Below are 18,084 nucleotides of genomic sequence, written 5' to 3' on the forward strand. Positions count from 1 at the left end.
AAAGCTTCAAGAGCCCCTGACGTGAGTGTTTATTTATGAGAAATAAGAAAACAAGTCAAGTGAGCCATTTTGTCATGACTTGATGGGAAACCCGGAATTACAATGTCACCAAAAGCATGACTGCCACGATGGGAAAATCAAATAGTCCTGGCATTTCTAAGTATGGAGGACAGTTTTCCTCCAGGACTGGTGGAGGAAGAGCGCACAGCATATTGACGGACCATCAACCATGTATTAAATAAGCCCTAATTGTTTACTTACTTAAAGACTCAAAGAAGTGCAACCAATTTAAATAGTGTCTTAGGATGGAGTAGGAACTATCATTTTGTGAATTTCTGTGAGGAGGAAGTGCTACCAAAGTCCTCTATTTTTGCGAATTGTTGAAATTCTCTCATAGGAGGTCCACATTAGCTATCTCCTGCTCTTCCCGAATCAGATATTAGTCCCCACTTACTTGTAGTTGTCTTGGAATTAGAGAAAAATTTGGACTGTGCAGAATTAAGAGCAATGTGGATTTTGCAGCAGAATGGAGACAGCAAAAAGAGATTAATTTTTAGGTCAATGTTTTTAATCCATATTTCCGATCTAGGAAAATGATTGAGGTTATTTTCTGATACTAGCTTAAGTTATTAAAGCATTTTTGACTTCCAGTTCTGCAGAGCTCTGGAGCTGGTCATGAGATTTTAAAGAAAAGTTCCTGTTACATTAGCTACCAATTAGATGGCCAAGAAAGTCATTTCTCAGTGGGTAATTTCTCATCCTGTGTTCTTTACTAATTGTCCAGAAATAAGTGTCTCCTTTCTATTTTAAGGGTGTTAGTAATTTGCTACAGCTTAATGGAACACAGAGAAGTTATGTTTTTTCTTCTCCAACTTGGCATTCAGGCTATTCAAAGTCAATTATGGAATATAGTTGTCAAGATAGAGCTGTAATTATTGTGTAGGCTTTTACAGTACCTGCACCTTACAGAATGCCTATTCTCACAATGGGAGAGGAAGTAATTTCTTTTGGTATTCCCCCTCAGTTTATTTTATGCCATACATATTTGTATAGGTCACTATCACACTATCAGGAAGATAGGAAGTTCCATGCTTTAGGAGCGATGTATGAGAAGGCTGGACCTCTAGGGATCTCTAACCTTTTCTATAGTTAGAGCTACTTCTGATCGGTGAACATCATCGTGAGCTACTGAAGACTAAGCAACTCTCGCATTGTTAACAGACAACCCCATGCCCAGCTTCATTGACTTTAAGCCTAATGTCCATAGAGCTAGAATATCTTGACTAGGGACAAGATGACAGGGCTACCATGTGTGTCAGTGAGAGTGTGGTCTTAGGGTATCTATGGACATGTGTGCGTATGAATGATGTTATGTTAAAAAGTTTATGTTAAAAATGTTATAGAGCGCTTGAATACCCGTGGGTGTCTTGACGCTGGTTGATTGGCAGTAAGGTGAGGGTACTGGGTACTTAGAGGTTAAAAAGCCAGGTTCTTGTTAGCTTCCTTAAACATCAATGTGGGAGCTGCTTTAATGCTCATTGGTAGACTATTCCATAGGACCGGGGCTTCAGTGGTAAAACAACTGCCTCCCCATTTAAGTCTCTTAAACCTGGGACAGGACACTGTCAGAGTGTTTTTAGATCGAAGATCTCTATTTGGTACGTACCATGAGAGGAGTTTTTTAAGGTATCTGGGACCTGGATCATGCAAGCCTTTATAGGTAAGGCATAATGCCTTGAATTTAATGTGGTTATTTACCGTCAGCCAATGCTGTGAAGTGTGCATATGAATCGGATTATGTGTGTAACATCCTAGGCATTTAGGAGATATAAACAAACAATGACAGGGAACTCAGGGAAAACACTCAAGAATCAAAAGATTAATAAAAACACAAATTTTTAATGTATTCATCATATGCAGTATATAAATTCATTAAAAAGACATGTTATAGAAAATAAAATTCAACAAAAATAAAAATTGATATAAAACCGTTGTTAAAAAACAACCACAAAGCAAATTTAATATAACGGAAACGAATCAATTGGTGGCATTAATATAGTCGACGCACGTTTGAGCGTACAAAAGACGCCTTCTTCAGGAGCCACAAAATGTATTTCGCTTTAGGAATGGGCAGTTCACACAGCACAATCGATACTTGTAACGAGAGATCCGATTTCCTAATAAAGCTAGCAATAAATGAACACCATGTGCCGGACAGATAAAGATGATAGACACACTGTGCGTATTTCATGTACTACTTCTTTAGCATAAGCAACAGTCGTTCTATTTAAAAATTCCACTATTCGATTGCCAAAGGTCCAGATAAAGGATTCTATTAAAAACGTGCAGAGACGTGTAGAAACGGGCCGCACGATGATACGTACGATTATACGTCCGTAGAGGCGTGTGCGGGTGTCGTTCCCATGTGTACTGTCTTTAGCCTGTAATCTCGTGATAAATACGGTGTGGAAAAAAGTGCACCGGTCTCGGAACTACCGGTCTGTAATTAAAGGGAGATCTTGTAACCGTGGGGGGAAACTTTTCCTAGTGTAACATGCAGTGTTGGACGTGTGCGGCTCATTGGTCCGGGGCAGGGAGCGCGGTGCGCGGAGGGCGCCAAGGAGGGAGGGGGGTGGCCACCAGGGTCAGAGCAACCGAGCCGCAGGGGAGCTCTCTGCCGATCTTTTCCACCCCGCGCGTGGGGGGCTCAGGGGTCTGGTGATTGCGACGGGTGCCGCGGGGAAGTTCGGGTGTGAGGGGGAGACGGAACTGGTATGACTTCTGGGGTTGTTTCGTGTTTAAATTGTATGAGCAGCTGTGCCCATTCTAGAGAGATGGGGTTCTTTCGCATTCCCTTCACTTCCTCCTCTTCTGCCGCCCCTCATTTGTGTACCGCTCCTATCCAGGCTGCTTCCGGGGGGCCCGAGGGGGCTCTCCAGTGCATGGCAATAGCTCTTTTTGCCAGTAAGAGTGCAAAGGAGGCGAACCTCCATTGCAGCTTCTCCGATTTCTTTCTGCCGTAAGTCCTTAACGCGCGAACTTCCCAGGATTCTATTTGTAGTAGGTTGACTAACGTGCGAAGCGTTTGGTGTATCCTGGTCCAGTATTGTCTTAGGGAGGGGCAATCCCAGAATATGTGTTTGAAATGTGCTGCAGGGAGGCCACAACGCGGGCATAGAAATGGGGTGTCCGGGTAGTATCGTTGGAGCTTATCTGGCGTGAGGTAGGCCCGGTGGAGGATGTTGAATTGTATGTTTTTAAATCTCGCGTTTCTGGATACTTTTTTGGTGTATTCTATGGTACGCTTCCATTCCGCGTCGTGGAACACCCTGCCCACGTCCTCCTGTCTAGGGAAACATTTACCAGCTCCCTGATGGCTTTTTAGTGCCATGTTATTAGATGTCTGCCGGAGCCCATTCGCAGTATTGTATGGAGCACTGAGTGTGTGGGTGGTTCCCCATCCCGCAAGTCCCAGAGCGGTCGTGTGTTCTCTAGGAGTTGTCTATGCGTGAGGAATTGGCCCATCGGGAGGTCATACCATTCCACCATCTGGGCATACGTAAGCAGTTGTCCGTCCTGGATCAAACTCTGCTACCTCTGTTACTCCATGATCGGTCCAGGTTTGTAAACTCCTGGTGGTGAAGTGGTGTTCCTCCGAGGGAGAAAAACTAGCGACAACAGTGGGGAGTAGAGCGGCGTACCCTTGGAGAGTCGGTGAATGCACATCATGCATTTAAGTGCTATAGATACCTGGAGTGGGTGGGTGCGGGACGGTTTGGTGCCCGGCAGAAGCATGCGTCTGATGACCGGTAGAGGTATCTTGCCGGTATCTGTTGCAGTTTCCATTACATGGCGCTCTGCCATCCGGTGGGATAGCCATTGTAGTTGCGCCGCCAGAAAATATGATTCGAAGGACGGGGCACCTAGGCCGCCCTCTGTGGTGGGTAACTGTAGTTTACTGAGCGCTACTCTATGTCGGCCGTCGCCCCATATGAGTGTTGTTAGTAGAGTGTCTAGCTCCAGGAAAAAGGACTTGGGCGGGATTACCGGTAAGTTGGCGAAGTGATAGAGTAGTCTGGGTACCATTATCATCTTCGCCAGTGCCACCCGGCCGATGGGTGCAAGGGGTAGAGTCTTCCAGAAGGCCACTGCCGATCGTAATCCAGACAGCGCCTTGCAGTGGTTGCCTTCGTACAAGTCCGCCGGGGATTGGTACAGTCGCACTCCCAGGTATCGAGGGGCCGCTCCGTTCCAGTGAAGCGATTGTGTGCCTAGCGTCACTGTGTGTGGCGCTAGATGGGGGCCGAGCGGGTAGACGGTCGACTTCTCCCAATTGACCTTAAGTCCTGAGATAGCGCCAAAGGCCTGCAGGGGGTCCCAGATCGGGTTGAGATCTCCGGTCACGTCGCGGACGTAGATTAACAGGTCGTCTGCGTATAGGGAGATACAGTGCGCTGTCTCCGTGATCTGTATCTCCCAGACTTCGCCCTCCCTTCGTAGTCGTATGGCCATGGGTTCGACCGCTAGAGCGAACAGGAGGGGAGAGAGTGGGCACCCCTGCCTTGTGCCTCTTTCGATCGGGAAGGGATGTGAAATGAGTTTACCGATTCGTACCCTAGAGGTGAGCCCCTTGTACAGGAGCCCCGTGTATGCAAGCAGGGTCGGACCATAATCTAATGACTGGAGAACCGCGAACAGGTGTGACCACAACAGTGTGTCAAACGCCTTCTCTAGATCGAATATGAGGCATGCTGCTCGGGGGTACCGTTCACACACACCGTCCTGGATGTGGAATAGCCTCCTCAAGTTGTGTGAGGTGTTGCGTGCGGGCACGAAACCGCATTGGTCTGGGTGGATTAGTGTGGGTATGAGTGGACAGTAGCGGTCAGCTAATATTTTTCCCAGGATTTTACAGTCCGCGTTTAAGAGTGTAATGGGTCTGTATGAGGAAGGGTGTGTGGGGTCCCTATGTGGTTTCAAAAACGTTACCATAATGGATTCCCGGAACAATGCGGGTAGGATCCCTGTTGACCTGGCCTCCTCGTATGTGAGTGCGAGATGGGGTACTATCTGTGTTTTGAATTTGGTATAATATTCCAGCGGGAGTCCATCCATCCCGGGGGATTTATTTCGGGCAAGGGACCCTATGGCATGCTTAATCTCTGTTGCTTTGATTTTGCTGTCTAAGTCTCTTTGGTCTTCTGGGGATATGGCAGGAAATCTGTGAACACCTAGGAATTGTTGTAGTGCGTCGTGTGGTGCCGGCACAGGGTTTCCGTATACTTCTGTGTAGTAGGTGCGGAATGTGCTAAGGATATCAGCTTGGGTGTAGTGGAGTCGGCCCGTTTCGTTCAACAGTTCCGTGATGGGCTGCGAGGTTGTGTCCTGTTTGGCCATGCATGCTAGAAGGGCTCCCGCCCTGTTACCCTCTCTGTGCATGCGGGTCGAGTATTTACGGAAGTTGTATTTCCGTGGGTCCCTGAGAGTTTCCGCGTAGGTTAGCTTTGCTGCCCCTATTTGTTCCGGGGAGGCCCTGCCTTGGTCCGCATCACGGGATAAACTCGCCAAAGTTAGTTCCGCTTCACTCAATGCCCTTTCTAGTGTTCTCCTTGCCCCCACTATCTGTTGGATGGAGTGTCCACGCGCAGTGACCTTGTACTCGTCCCATTCTATGCCTCCAGAGGAAGCAGAGCGCGCGTTGCGTTGGAAGTGCGCACTGATGAAGTCCCCGTGCGTGTGGCAAAAGGCTTGGTCAGTGAGGCATTCCTGGGGGAGTCGCCACGTGGGGACCGGGGGTGGGGCGGTCACCAGCGCAGGGTCACAAAGTGTGCGTCATGGTCCGATACTGTGCGTCCGAGGTAGTCAGTGTGTTGTATCGTTGGTATTAATGTAGAGGAGCATAGGAACCTGTCCAGGCGCACCCTAAGGTCGTGTGGGATAGAGTGGAAGGAGTATAGTCTGGTTGTTGGGTGACAGGCTCTCCAGGTGTCTACCAGTGCCCAGCGACTCACCCAGTTGCGGAAGCTCTCAGTTTGTTTGCGTGCTGGGGAACTCTGCGGCGGGGTGTGTGACCTGTCGAGGAGTAAATCTAATACACAGTTGTAGTCCCCGCCTAATAGTCTAGGGATCGCAGTGTAGCGGGCCAGGATTCCTGTTAGCTCATACCAGTATCGGTCCTGCTCTGTATTGGGGGCATAGATGCTGCCGAGCTGTATAGGCTGGCCTTCTATTAGGCTGCTAATAAAGGTGTATTGTCCGTCTCTGTCTACTAGTCTGGTTTGTTCTTTAAATGGCACTCCGGGTCTGATCCACACCAGCGCGCCTCTTGCGAAGGCAGAATATTTCGTGGCACATATGATTCCCTGCCATTTACGGTGAGGGGGGCCGACCTCTAGGTCTGTTAGGTGAGTCTCCTGTAGGAGGGCCACTTGCGCCTGTTGTCGTTTTATGTAGGCGTAGATGGAGTATCGTTTTGCGGCTATGTGCATCCCCTTGACATTTCAAGTTATGACTTTAAGATCCGAGTGTGGCGCCGTGGGTGTCATGATGAGGTTGTGCCATGTGAGGTAATCGTGGGCCACCCACCCATCTCCTCCCCCCCACCCCCCCCAGCCCCCCCCGTTCCCCGCTGACCCACCGACCACCGCCCCGCGCCCGCACCATCATGTCGGTTGACTGCTCTGTGACTAGGAATATAATAACATACAGGGGAAAGAAACTGCAACTTCGGGAAACATTCCCAACTAGGGGGACCTATCGCTCGGGGCAATACGTCCAAACTGTAGAACATGTAAGTTTGTTAATTCGTTGCTGAGGGGTGGTGGCTAGGTTCCTTTTCGGCGCCGCCGGCTCCACTATCAAAGAGAAGTTTAGTGACTATGGAAGTGGCTCCATAAGTGTCTTGTTTGCCACCAGGTATGTCCGGGGCGGTGTGACGTCCATCTAGCTGCGCCCAGGGTCCAGCCCCCAGACACGAATATTTTTACACCGGTCTGGACCTCTCAGGATCCGAGAGGTAGGGCAGCGCGGGCCCTGCTACTGTGGTGGGTGATCTTCGCGTATGTGTCCAATGTCACATCAGTAAGTCTGGGGTGTCACGCTTGGGGGTGTTTGGGACCCTTCACGGGAGACCGGAGTGTCGCTGGTTTCTTCCTCTGAGCTGAACAGATGCAGTTCGCTGTCGAAGTCTGATGCTTCCTCAGGTGGGCCTAGAGCAGTCACAGCTTGGAGCCCTCTCCTACGTTCCGCTATGATCTGGGAGAGGTCAAGGGGAGCCCTTCCCCGGCGGGGTGGAGCGGGTGCTGAGTTGCATCAGGGTGATTTTGCGTCTCTGGCCATTTTGCGTCTCTGGCCCCGCGGCCGCCGCCCAGGTGGATTATTATGTGAACTCACTGGCGCCGGGTGGCGTGGAGTGTGTTGTTCTGCCCAGGTGTCTGCTTCTTTCGGGTGGGTGAAGAAGTGTGTGGAGCCCTCGTGGATCACCTTGAGTTTGGCCGGGAATAAGAGGGCATATTGAATGTTCTTTTGTCGAAGTGTCCGCTTCACCATTTGGAAGGTGGCTCTGAGCTGCTGTACTGCCCGGGAGTAGTCGGGGAAGAGCATGACTTGTTTATCTTTCACTTGCAGTCGCCCATGTGTTCTGGCCGCTCGAAGGATTGCGTCTCTGTCTCTGAAGTGGAGGAGTTTCAGCAGGAACGGCCTCGGGGTAGGCTTGGCTTCGGCTTGCATGTTGTGACTCGGTGCGCCCATTCCACCGAGAAGAAAGGGGTCAGGTCTGTGGATGGTGTGAAGGACGCGATCCAGTCGGTGATGTACTGAATGGGGTCCGCCCCCTCCGCTCCCTCCAGCAAGTTCATGACGCGGATGTTGCTCCTAAGGGAGCGTCCTTCCAAGTCGTCCGCTTTATGCTCCAGGGTTTTGAGTCTTGATTGGAGGTCTGCAATGTCGCGGTGGTGTTGTTGTACCTGCGGGCAGAGCGTCTGTAATTCTTGTTCCCCTTGAGACACTTTGTCCGACAATTTCCTATGGTCGTCTCGGAGAAGATTAAGGTCCGTGGCTAAAGAGTCAAATTGTTGTTCCATGGCTACTCTGGAGTGTTCTATCGCTGCTAGCACTTGGTCTAATTTTCTGGACGTGGAATCCACCTTGTCCTGGTCATCCCGTTGTGCTGTCTGTGCCGGTGTTGGGCATTGCGGTTTCTGTGAGTCTGCCCCTTGCGTGGTTGGCGCTGTCCGGCGACCCATCATGAGAGGCAAGGGGGTCTCCGTAGTTTTGGTGTCCCCTGGGCGGCGGGTGCGATCTGACCGGTAGAGTGCTTGATTCCGGGCGGGCCCCTTCGTCACCCGGGTCCTCTCCTGATGTCAGTCCGCATGGGCCTCGCAGGTGGTGGATGGGGGGGCCACCCAGCGACAGGGGTGTCATGTGTTCTGCGGGGCCGAGGTTTGGTGGTGGTGATCTGGTGCCGCGGCAGATGTGCCCGTGGTGGCAGCGACGGAGTAGTCCCAGAGTCGCTGTCGGCCTTCTGTTGGGCACTCCCTCTTGTTGGCCTCACTGACTTATGGATGACTTGCCAGGGGCCGTGCCTCAAGTGGGGGGCTCACCGAGGGGGGAAATCCGTGCCGGGCTTGGGGCGACCACCGCTGCGTTCCGTCAGCGCCTCCGGTTGCTGATGTGGCAGGGGGGCCGAGGGGCACTGCCTGTGAGGGATGGGTTGCCTCCAGTCGCTTGAGCCGTCTAAGTTCTCCAGACTTCTCCTATTGCGGGGGGCGCGAGGCACGCGTTTGCCCCCCAGCCGCTTCTCCTCCTCACCTGTCAAACGGTTGTGGCGTCTCGCCAGGGGGTCCGCCACCATCCACCCCACGGGGAAGCATCCCGTCTCTCCTCCAGGTCTGAAGTGCCCTTAGATGCCGCCGAGTGGGTCGCCCAGCACCGCATCTTCCCAGGTCTCGGCCTCTAGTGCATTACTGGAATCGCTGCCGAGGCGAGCAGCCCGCTTCTCCCCTGCGGTCGCGTCTCTGGCGGGCAAGGCCCCTGCGGCGAGGCGCCCGCCCGATGGGGGATGGGCCGCCCTCGAGTCGGGCCAGTCCGCTTTTCGCTCCCTTCGCCTACGTTGCTGGCTCTATGCGGCACCGCTCCTCCTCACCGCCGATTCTCTGCGCTATCAGCCGCTGTCACATCGGTGTTGCGCCGGGGTTGGATTACGCGACTTCACAGCGGCGCCGCTTCACTCCGCAGCCACCATCTTGCCGGGCGCACCCAGGTGACACAGCGCAGCTCTGCCGGTCCGTTGTGGGTCGTTTCTTGTTGTTGCGGGCACCTCCGAGCCCTCTCCAGAGGTACCGACGGCTAGATCCGCCCGCAATACCCTTGTTGCCTCATGGAGGATCTTGTAGCAGGCCTTTGATGTGGGCCGGAAGCAAGAGCCTCAGAGGGATCGGTCCGCCATCTTAGGCGGCTTAGCCACGCCCCCCGGAGGCTGCACTGTATTTTACCAAATGACTGTGCAAGAGTATCTAATGAGCCAGTGATCCTAAAATGTCACCACAGGTGACAACTGCCTATTTAGGGAATGGCTGGTGAATCCTGTGATTTGTGTTTTTGTTCTATATATTAATAACACATTCAAAAGATAAATAATTAAATAAAATAAGGAATAAATAAAATATCTTTCACTTCAAACCCACATTTCATTCATTGTCTATGACAGCATTTAAGACGCAAGGTTTCCTCCTAAACACAGTCTAAGGCTATGGTACCAAAGGGTACATTGGGATACCTTTCCGCCAGGGGAAGAAAATGATTAGAGACACTTGGAGGAGAACCAGGGACATATATATTTACCAAATTCCAAATGCATTTTTTAATGGTATCCTGGATTTGTTAATCCATTTGTGATGTAAGAATCTGCTAAACAATTTATATGATTGGAGTCCTCCTGGAGGGCTGATTTATTACATGTGTGTATTGCACAGGAACGTGAAAGAATCTCTTCAGGAATATACAATTGACTTAATTCTTCATAAGCTTATCTCACCCCATTACCTTTAATGGTATAATGAGAAGCCCACTACAACCAGCTTTAGATTATAACTAGGAGCGTCATTCAATGTGTATTGCACATGCCACTGACCCACTTAATACACTCTTACATATATTTTAGCCAAAATGTAGCTAAATTCAATTTATTGAATGATGTAATCTGAACTGTACATTCCAAGAATATTGCATGTCACTAAGGAGTTATACGACCATATGCAGTAATGTCACATTCTGCCTGGTACCTCTATAAAGTCATGGAACTCCTTGGTTAATATTATGCCACTACTCAGCCATAGTAAATAAATAAGTCAATATAGATATATAATATAGATACAAATAAAACAAAAGGGAAAATTAAGTGGGTTCCCACCCATTCATTTGAGATATGATCTGCCTGTTTGCCAGGTGTACTTTTTATGATGATAATTGTTTGTTTTTACATAGTGGTACTTTCACTGTTTTGAAGTGCTGTAATCAACAGATGTTTTCCTATTTAACAGTAGTCAATTTACTGATATTATAAGTAGGTCTTGCTAAAATACAAAATCATGACCTGCAGATCATCTTGTATTCCTGTCAAGATCAGTCTACTTCCCTTGCCATTGTGCTAACTTACAGCAGGGAGAAACAGCTAGGCATGTTTCTATGAGCATGACAAGGCTGCTTTGTTTTTTCCATGGGGTGGTGCCCTATTACGCTGACTCTCCTGTTTCAGCTTTCCTATCTGTAAAAGTCTGTGGGTGGAGGCATAGGATTCAGTATGCTTAGCCCCTCCTAATGTCATCACTTGTCCTATCACTGAAAGCCTGAAGGTGGTGTTGCATACACAGCATTGTGTGCAATCAACACTTTTCCACGAGAAAGGCTGTACATGGCTTCCAATTCCCACAGGTGACTTCACACAAGAGGAGGAGGGGAACTGTTAAACCAGCAGAGAGAGCCATGATTGTGCCTAGAAGTACCTTCTTGTTTGTAGTAAGTTACTAACATTTATCTATAATTTACTTAGATATACTGAAAAACAAAAAGTTTAGAACAAAGCGAGGGAGGGCCATCTTTAAATACTATAGACATGACAAGCATAACAGTGTTTCTCCCTTTATATCGCACATGTATTCTCAGTTAAACTTACCTATAGAGCTCAGAAAATTGCTTGTAAAGAGGTACACTGTTGATCTCCTCAACTCTGAGCTTCAGCCGCCCCCACATATCCTTAAATAATTCAAGTTGCTTCCATAGTTTTAGGAAGGATCTCAGCAAAGAATATGCATTGATGGGATTATGAAGATCTAGAAGTTCTTCAGGGGTCTTCCAAACAGTCTGGAGCTGGTTGGCATTCAGTTGATTTGTCTCTGCTGCTGTTTGTTGAATCTGAAAAGGACAAGTTTGTTTTTGAAACACAATGAAGAGTAGAGCTATCTAGGTACTGGAGCATTGTTAGACAACTTATATGGTCGAAGTAAAGTGCTTGAAATAACAGTATTCCCGAGCCAAAAAAGGTGGAAACAGATGGTTGAATGCAAAAACAATATCATAAAATATGTATGTGTTGTTGACTTGCAATGTATTCATTTTTGTAACGGGTCAAGAATTGGAACATGTTGTTGAAAGGTAAGTTGCTAACTGTTACTGATTAATAAGCTGATAAGCTCAAATATTGTCAATACACGAAACTCAAAGAATATGAAAACAAACATGAACAATATGGGACTGGCCACCATCCTGAAATATGATTTTGGCCAAAATTGGATGCAGTATTTGGACCTTGGGCACTTATTGTGAGACCCATATTGTCAAAAGCTGCAATGTAGCCTTGGATATGTAGATTAGATAACATTTTCTGGACCTTATGTAAGGTTTTAGGTATTAGAGGGGCAAGAGAACTCTCAGATATTATCATAAACACTTCCACAATAAACAAAATGTCGAGCTCTCATTCAATCACAATAAGGTTTTTGAAGGATCACAGTTTATAAAAAAATAAACAGATGTCTGAAATAGATTTTTTTGTACAATATTTGGCAGTACTTTAGTCAGTATGTATAATACTAAAAATGTCCCGGCTCTGTTCCTCAACGCTCGGAGGTCTCCTTCTGTCTCATGCCTTTTTGTACAATATTTGGCAGTACTTTAGTCAGTATGTATAATACTAAAAATGTCCCGGCTCTGTTCCTCAACGCTCGGAGGTCTCCTTCGGTCTCATGCCTTTTCACGTATGATCACATGTATAACTTAATCTTTTATCATACAATTTTTCTTTAAAAGGTGAAAAAAGTGTCCCAGGGTACTCTACCACAGGTCAGAAAAAGACAACCCCGCACTTCTTTAGTGGTGTTGTATGTGTGGCCCTGGACCCCTGTGCCTGTCTAACTTTACTAGTAGTAACTTACCTTTGAGAATACCGAAAAGTGACAAAGTTAGACTTTTTATCTAAATTTACTTTCGGGAATACCAAAAAGTAGTAAACTTACACAAAAGTGTAAGTTTATCTTGGTGAGTCGGGCCCACCATGCTTGGGGAAATAATAAGATGAGGATATGGAAGCTCTGATCCGTAGCAGCAAAAATCCCTAGAGCAAAGTAAACAATCACTGGCAAATCCAATTTGTCACACTTTGCCAATGCTGGATGTTTTTAAAGTGCTCCAACATTGTTTTCTGTACTTTCAGTATGGCTGGCAAGTTGTGTGATGCAACAGCAACATAATGCAGATGGGTATCCTGAAAGTATAGAAAAAGATGTTCTCATACTTTCACGATGGCTGCCATGTTGTGCGATGCAACTTGAGGATGCCCTACGGAGCCATACTGAAAGTATGAAAGCATTGTTCTCTATACATTCAAGTTTAGAAAACATTGGTTTCTATACTTTAAGATGGCTGGTCACTGCTAGTGGCGTTGGCAGTGCCAGCACATTGTAAAAGCATCTGGCATGGCTAAAGCCAGTAGGTGTAGCCAAAATGGAGCAGGAGAGTGGAAGTGGTGGAGTGACAGAAAAAAGAAGAACGGGGACTCTAGGAGGCACAGGAAACTGCTGCAGGACAACATTCAAGGCATCACTAAGCCTGGCATCTGGTGCTTGAGTCCCTTGCTCACTTTGCCACTGGATTCAAGCAAGCCGGGCTGAAGACGGCTGAAATGCCAGAAACCGGTCCTCGGTAGCTTGTTTCCGGTGCAGGGAAGGCATGGCTTGGCAGTTCGGGCTGGACTGTTCCCATGAGGCACAGGGTCAGAGTGATTTGCCTATGGCCATGTCTGAACTGGGGTGGCAGAGCGGGCTAAAGAACGGTGATGGATTAAACCCAGATCAGTTGACTGGGGGTGAGTGCTTGTATTGTCAACGCTCTGTCCATCATTTCATTTGGTTTATCTGGTGCTTGGTGCCCTGTGGAGAATTAATAAAAGGAAGAGCGGCAGGGAGGCAATGTAAGCTTGGGTCATGGCTTCGGGACAACAAATAGGGCATCACATAATCCACCCACCTTCTGGTGGAAGAGCACTTTGAGGAGAGACAGGATTCAGAGAGTAGGGATAGAGTGGGACCACACTCTTGGGTAGAGGAAGGAGATGGATGTGCACCCCCATGGAGTGGTTAATTGGAAATAAAAGTGGAAAAAAAGAAAAAGTTCCACCACTTCCGCAATGGATGGACACCCATTATCCAATCAAAAGCAAAGTTAAAGAAGGGGAAATGAGAGTAAGGGTAATTGAAAGGATATTTCCGGAACCTGTGACACTTGGTGGCTGAGGGGCAAGTGTCCTCCTCTTTTGGAGCACACTGTTCAAAACTTCACACTAGTCTGTGCATAAGTACTAAGCTGGAAAGAGGTGTGACAGACTTTTTAAATATTCTATTGCTTCCACTATTTATAGATAAAGAAGATGTGCCCCGTGTGCAGGACAAACACAAGCATAAGGAGATAGACAAGAGGGGCTCATCCAAAAACCACTCCATGTAGTATTGGGTGCAATACTAAATGCAACAGACAGTTGAAGCTGTCTGAAGTGCAACTGTAGAAAGAGAATATTCATGCCTCTCAACTCTTAAAGTCTCATGAAGACGCTTGTGTCTTAGATAGCATTCAGCATTAGACTGCTTACCATGTTGCAGGAAACCGTTTGTTAGACCTTCATCTTACAATTGTTATAAATATTAGTTGGGTGCATCCCACATGCTGTTCCAGGTCGACCTTTAGTGCCAATAAGAACTCACACTTCCTTAACCTTCAGTACAGTGTTAAGAGTAGATGCTTTATGTGGTAGCAGACAGGTTATTCTTCTGTGCAAGAGAGTTAGGGGATTATGAGGCACTGGACAGCATCCCGGGAGTTTCTGAGCGGCAATGCATGGGGTATTTTCTGTTTTCTGTTTAGTATCATTTATTACCTTCAAGAGTGCCCTCCAGCGATAGACAGAGTAGCAAGTGGCAGTCCTGGAACCCCTGAAGGCTAGCCAACTTCAGTTAAGCACTCTGAAACCAAAATTCTCCTCTGGCATGAGAGCCACTGAGTTGCAGAGCTTCTGCTGCCACAGCAAAACTGATGAAGGAGGACACCTGAGCAATAAGTGGATACTTTATCAAGACAACCACAAAGCATAGCAAACTTGTGAACATGCAGGGGATTAGCAATAGCTCCTACTTTCGGGCTCCCTAGGGAGGAGTAAAGGTACCAAAGCACAAGGATGCCAACTCTCCTTTTGCTTTGGTCAGTCGCAATGAAGACCACATTATAACAAAGTCTAGCTATCCCTTGCAGGCGTTAGGGACAGTGACGCACAGCTGCAGGCAGGTTCAGCAGGCCCCAACACTTGACTCATGTCATTCTGTACCTTGCTCCTAGATCTAATGGCTGGAGTTGAACTCAGTAGACTAGCAGGTCGGTTTGTTCATCACTGCAGTGGTAGGGAAAATCACTTTTCACCCTAAGCTCTACATATAAATGCAAGCCACTATGCTGTATATGTATGTGCCAAACATGTGAGTTCAAAGCTTGCTTGTGAGTGTGGAGGAATGGTTTCTCTTGTGTTTGCCTATATTCATCTGGAATAGTTACAGAGGATACTTCAACCAAGACTCAAATCATTCAGACCACATGTTCTGGTATTCTAAATACTTTTTGATCATCACAGCGGATAAACAAATCTTGGTTTAATGTTTTTTGACTAGGTACATATGGACAGCGGATATGCACTGAGTGCCCATTAATGTGATGGAAAGACATACCTAACCGTTCAGGTACATTCTGTTAGTTTGAAATTGTTTCCTCTCCTGCTGCCCCCTATCCTTGCACCCCAACAGCAATAAGGTAAGGAGGCATTTGCCTTTCCTGGAACACAGGAAGTACAGACGTAGGAAAAGTCAGGGGCAAATATTTTTTATTTCATTACATCGTTTACATGTGTCTAACAGAAGCTGTAGAAATACTGTTCAATATGAAAAAAACATACTACCTGCTTCTCATTGAGATCAGGAGCTTCCTTTTCTTCTGACACTTCTGAGTTCAATTTGGTGGATTCATAGTTAGACTGAAGGACATCTTCCATAAGCAGCTGTGCTCCCACCATTTCTCCATGAGCCACAGTTCGGTCTTTGTCACTTAAGCCACACAGACATAACTACAGGGACACACAAATTAGCAAGGTTCAGTTCTGGTTTGTTGATGGATGTTTGGCAATACCCCCAACTCATCCTACTTTGAGTGACCAGTAACTTCACCCTGTCCTTACCTGGTCAGCTTCATTGTGAAATCTAACAAATGAGCCCTTTAATTAAAGAGTAAACCTACCGAATGCAATAACCCTTGAAGCGAGATTCTAATTGCTCTTTTTCCTACACTTCATGTGGGTTGCATATCCTTAATACTGCCCCATGTATTTTAAAGAGCCTCAAAAAAACATAAGAATGCGGGCTTTCAACTGAAACCAGAATTGATCATACATTTGCAAAGGAAAATTAGGGTAGGTTCCACATATTGAGTAGTTGCAGGCATAAACCCTTCAAAAATTGAACAGTTGTGTTAATGCTCTATGCTGCATGTAGGATGTGACTGTTACTCTTTAAAATGCTAAAGGCTTTATCCATGACAACTGCAAAGAGTATTCTCATAGTTACCGCTCTAGGGGGACTTTGCCGGGCTCCTACTGAAATGCAGATAAAGAGGAATTGAGCTGGGGAGGAGTTGGGGGGGAGGCTAAGGAGGGTAGTACACGTAATATTGTCCCTTACCACAGATGACAATGTTCATCTATACGCTGTAAACTTTAATATAAATATATTGAAACTAAATGTGGATCTCGTTTGAAACTTGGGCAATGCAGATCTCATTTGAAACTTTATAGAAATATACTATGGGTTTGGGCAATTTGAATGGCCAATCAGGCCAAATAATGCTCTTCAAGGTTGTGATGCTAGAGGTAATGGGGATGTACCATGGTGAAAAATTGGAAATCTGTGCAGATACTGTGAAGAGTACAGAACGCAGCTCACTGTCAGGTGTTACCTAAGGCCAAATCCACAAATAAAGTTATCTATCCTGTCTCTAGGTGATACAATTCAACTAAAAGAGAGAATGGTGGGTCTCTTGCATTGCTGCACCCTGGAGCCGCTGCAGTCTTGAGATCTATGCCCATGCATAAGCATCTTACAAATAAATAAAAGATACTGTTTTCTTATTCACATATTCCTCTTACCAAGACCACATACTTCAACCTACAGCTGGCATGCAAAAAAAAACAGTCTTGCACCAATAAATCACATCGAGACATTTGACTTCTGGAACAGTGACATTTGTTGAAGCGGATAATCTTTTCAAGTTGTTCCCCCATGCCTCCCATCCCTATTTCAATCCTGCTTCTACTGTGCTCATGTTTAATTTAATACAGGCGGCTGCCAAGTGCTGATGGGTAACTCACACCCCATTTACACTTAGCTCTTTATTTTGATATTTTATTTACTGTTGTAACAATGGCATCTGCCTTGATACAATAGTAATTTAAACTGAGTGCTATTTGTCACGAGGCAGGCATGCACACGTGTCATGGTGTACATGTGCATCATGACTAGTGCAAGCATCATGACAGCAATCTTGGAATGGGTTTCCTTTAACTAGTAACACATTACAGGATTGTGGCCCATGTAAACACGTCAATCAATCAATCAGGAGGTTTATAAAGCGCGCTACTCACCCGTGAGTGTCTCAAGGTGCGAGGGGGGGAGGGGGGTGCAGCTTCGGATCAGTCGAAGAGCCAGGTCTTGATGTCTTTCCTGAAGGTGTGTCTCAACTCTTGCGTTTGCATGCCGGTGGCAACAAGCATTAGCAAAGCCATTGAGCCAATAGCTCAGCCATTTAAAGCAGAGACCTATTAGCTTTGCCAACAGTTGTTTTTTTCTCTTTCATACACACAGACCCCATTCCATCGCTTGACATCTAGGGTATCCTTTCAATCGTGCACAACCTGTAACCTTATTGCTCTTCTCAACAAAGAGGATTAGTATGGTGATCAGTTTTTCATTCTGCTAATAATAAATAACATTCTCTAATTGAGTAATACAAATTGGAGCACACTTAACTGGTACGAGACCTTTGGTTACAGCTTTTGTAAGTAAAATGGTTTTAAATGTTGCTGGAAATGGCTCTTTTTGTGGGGGAACTACAAATATTTTGCCATCTTCCTCCTCTCTTTCTGACCTTGCTTTTGTTGGCTTTAGGACTTCGAGCATTTTACCACTGCTAACCAGTGCTAATGTGGATGTGCTCCTTCCTTAAACATGCTGGTAATTGGTGATACCTGATTGACATGTTTAATTTACCTGTAAGTCCCTTGTAAAGAGGTATACCATATACCCCGGGCATGTAAGTTAAATGCTGCTAGAGGGCTGCAGCACTAATTGTGCCGCCCACAGAAGTAGCCTTTAAAACCTGTCTGAGGCCTGCCACTGCAATGCCTGTGTGTGCAGTTTACTGCCACTTCTACTTGCCATTTAAAACTAGTTGCCAAGTCTTAAACTCCCCTTTCATTACATTTAAGTTACCCCTAAGGTAGGCCAC

General features: G+C 46.8%; 1 protein-coding gene across 1 annotated transcript in view; it reads right to left on the reverse strand.

Annotated features, from left to right (window-relative positions):
- LOC144762518 (uncharacterized) overlaps positions 1-18,084 on the reverse strand; it is a 709,614-nt gene that overhangs the window by 358,610 nt on the left and 332,920 nt on the right. The window contains exons 27-28 of the mRNA XM_078647742.1: positions 15,488-15,652; positions 11,171-11,409 (exon numbers count right to left, since the gene is read on the reverse strand). Of these exons, the coding sequence (XP_078503868.1) occupies positions 11,171-11,409; positions 15,488-15,652 (404 nt within the window). The remainder of the gene's footprint in view (positions 1-11,170; positions 11,410-15,487; positions 15,653-18,084) is intronic.

This window comes from Lissotriton helveticus, chromosome 6, assembly GCF_964261635.1.
Source record: "Lissotriton helveticus chromosome 6, aLisHel1.1, whole genome shotgun sequence".
NCBI lineage: Eukaryota > Metazoa > Chordata > Amphibia > Caudata > Salamandridae > Lissotriton > Lissotriton helveticus.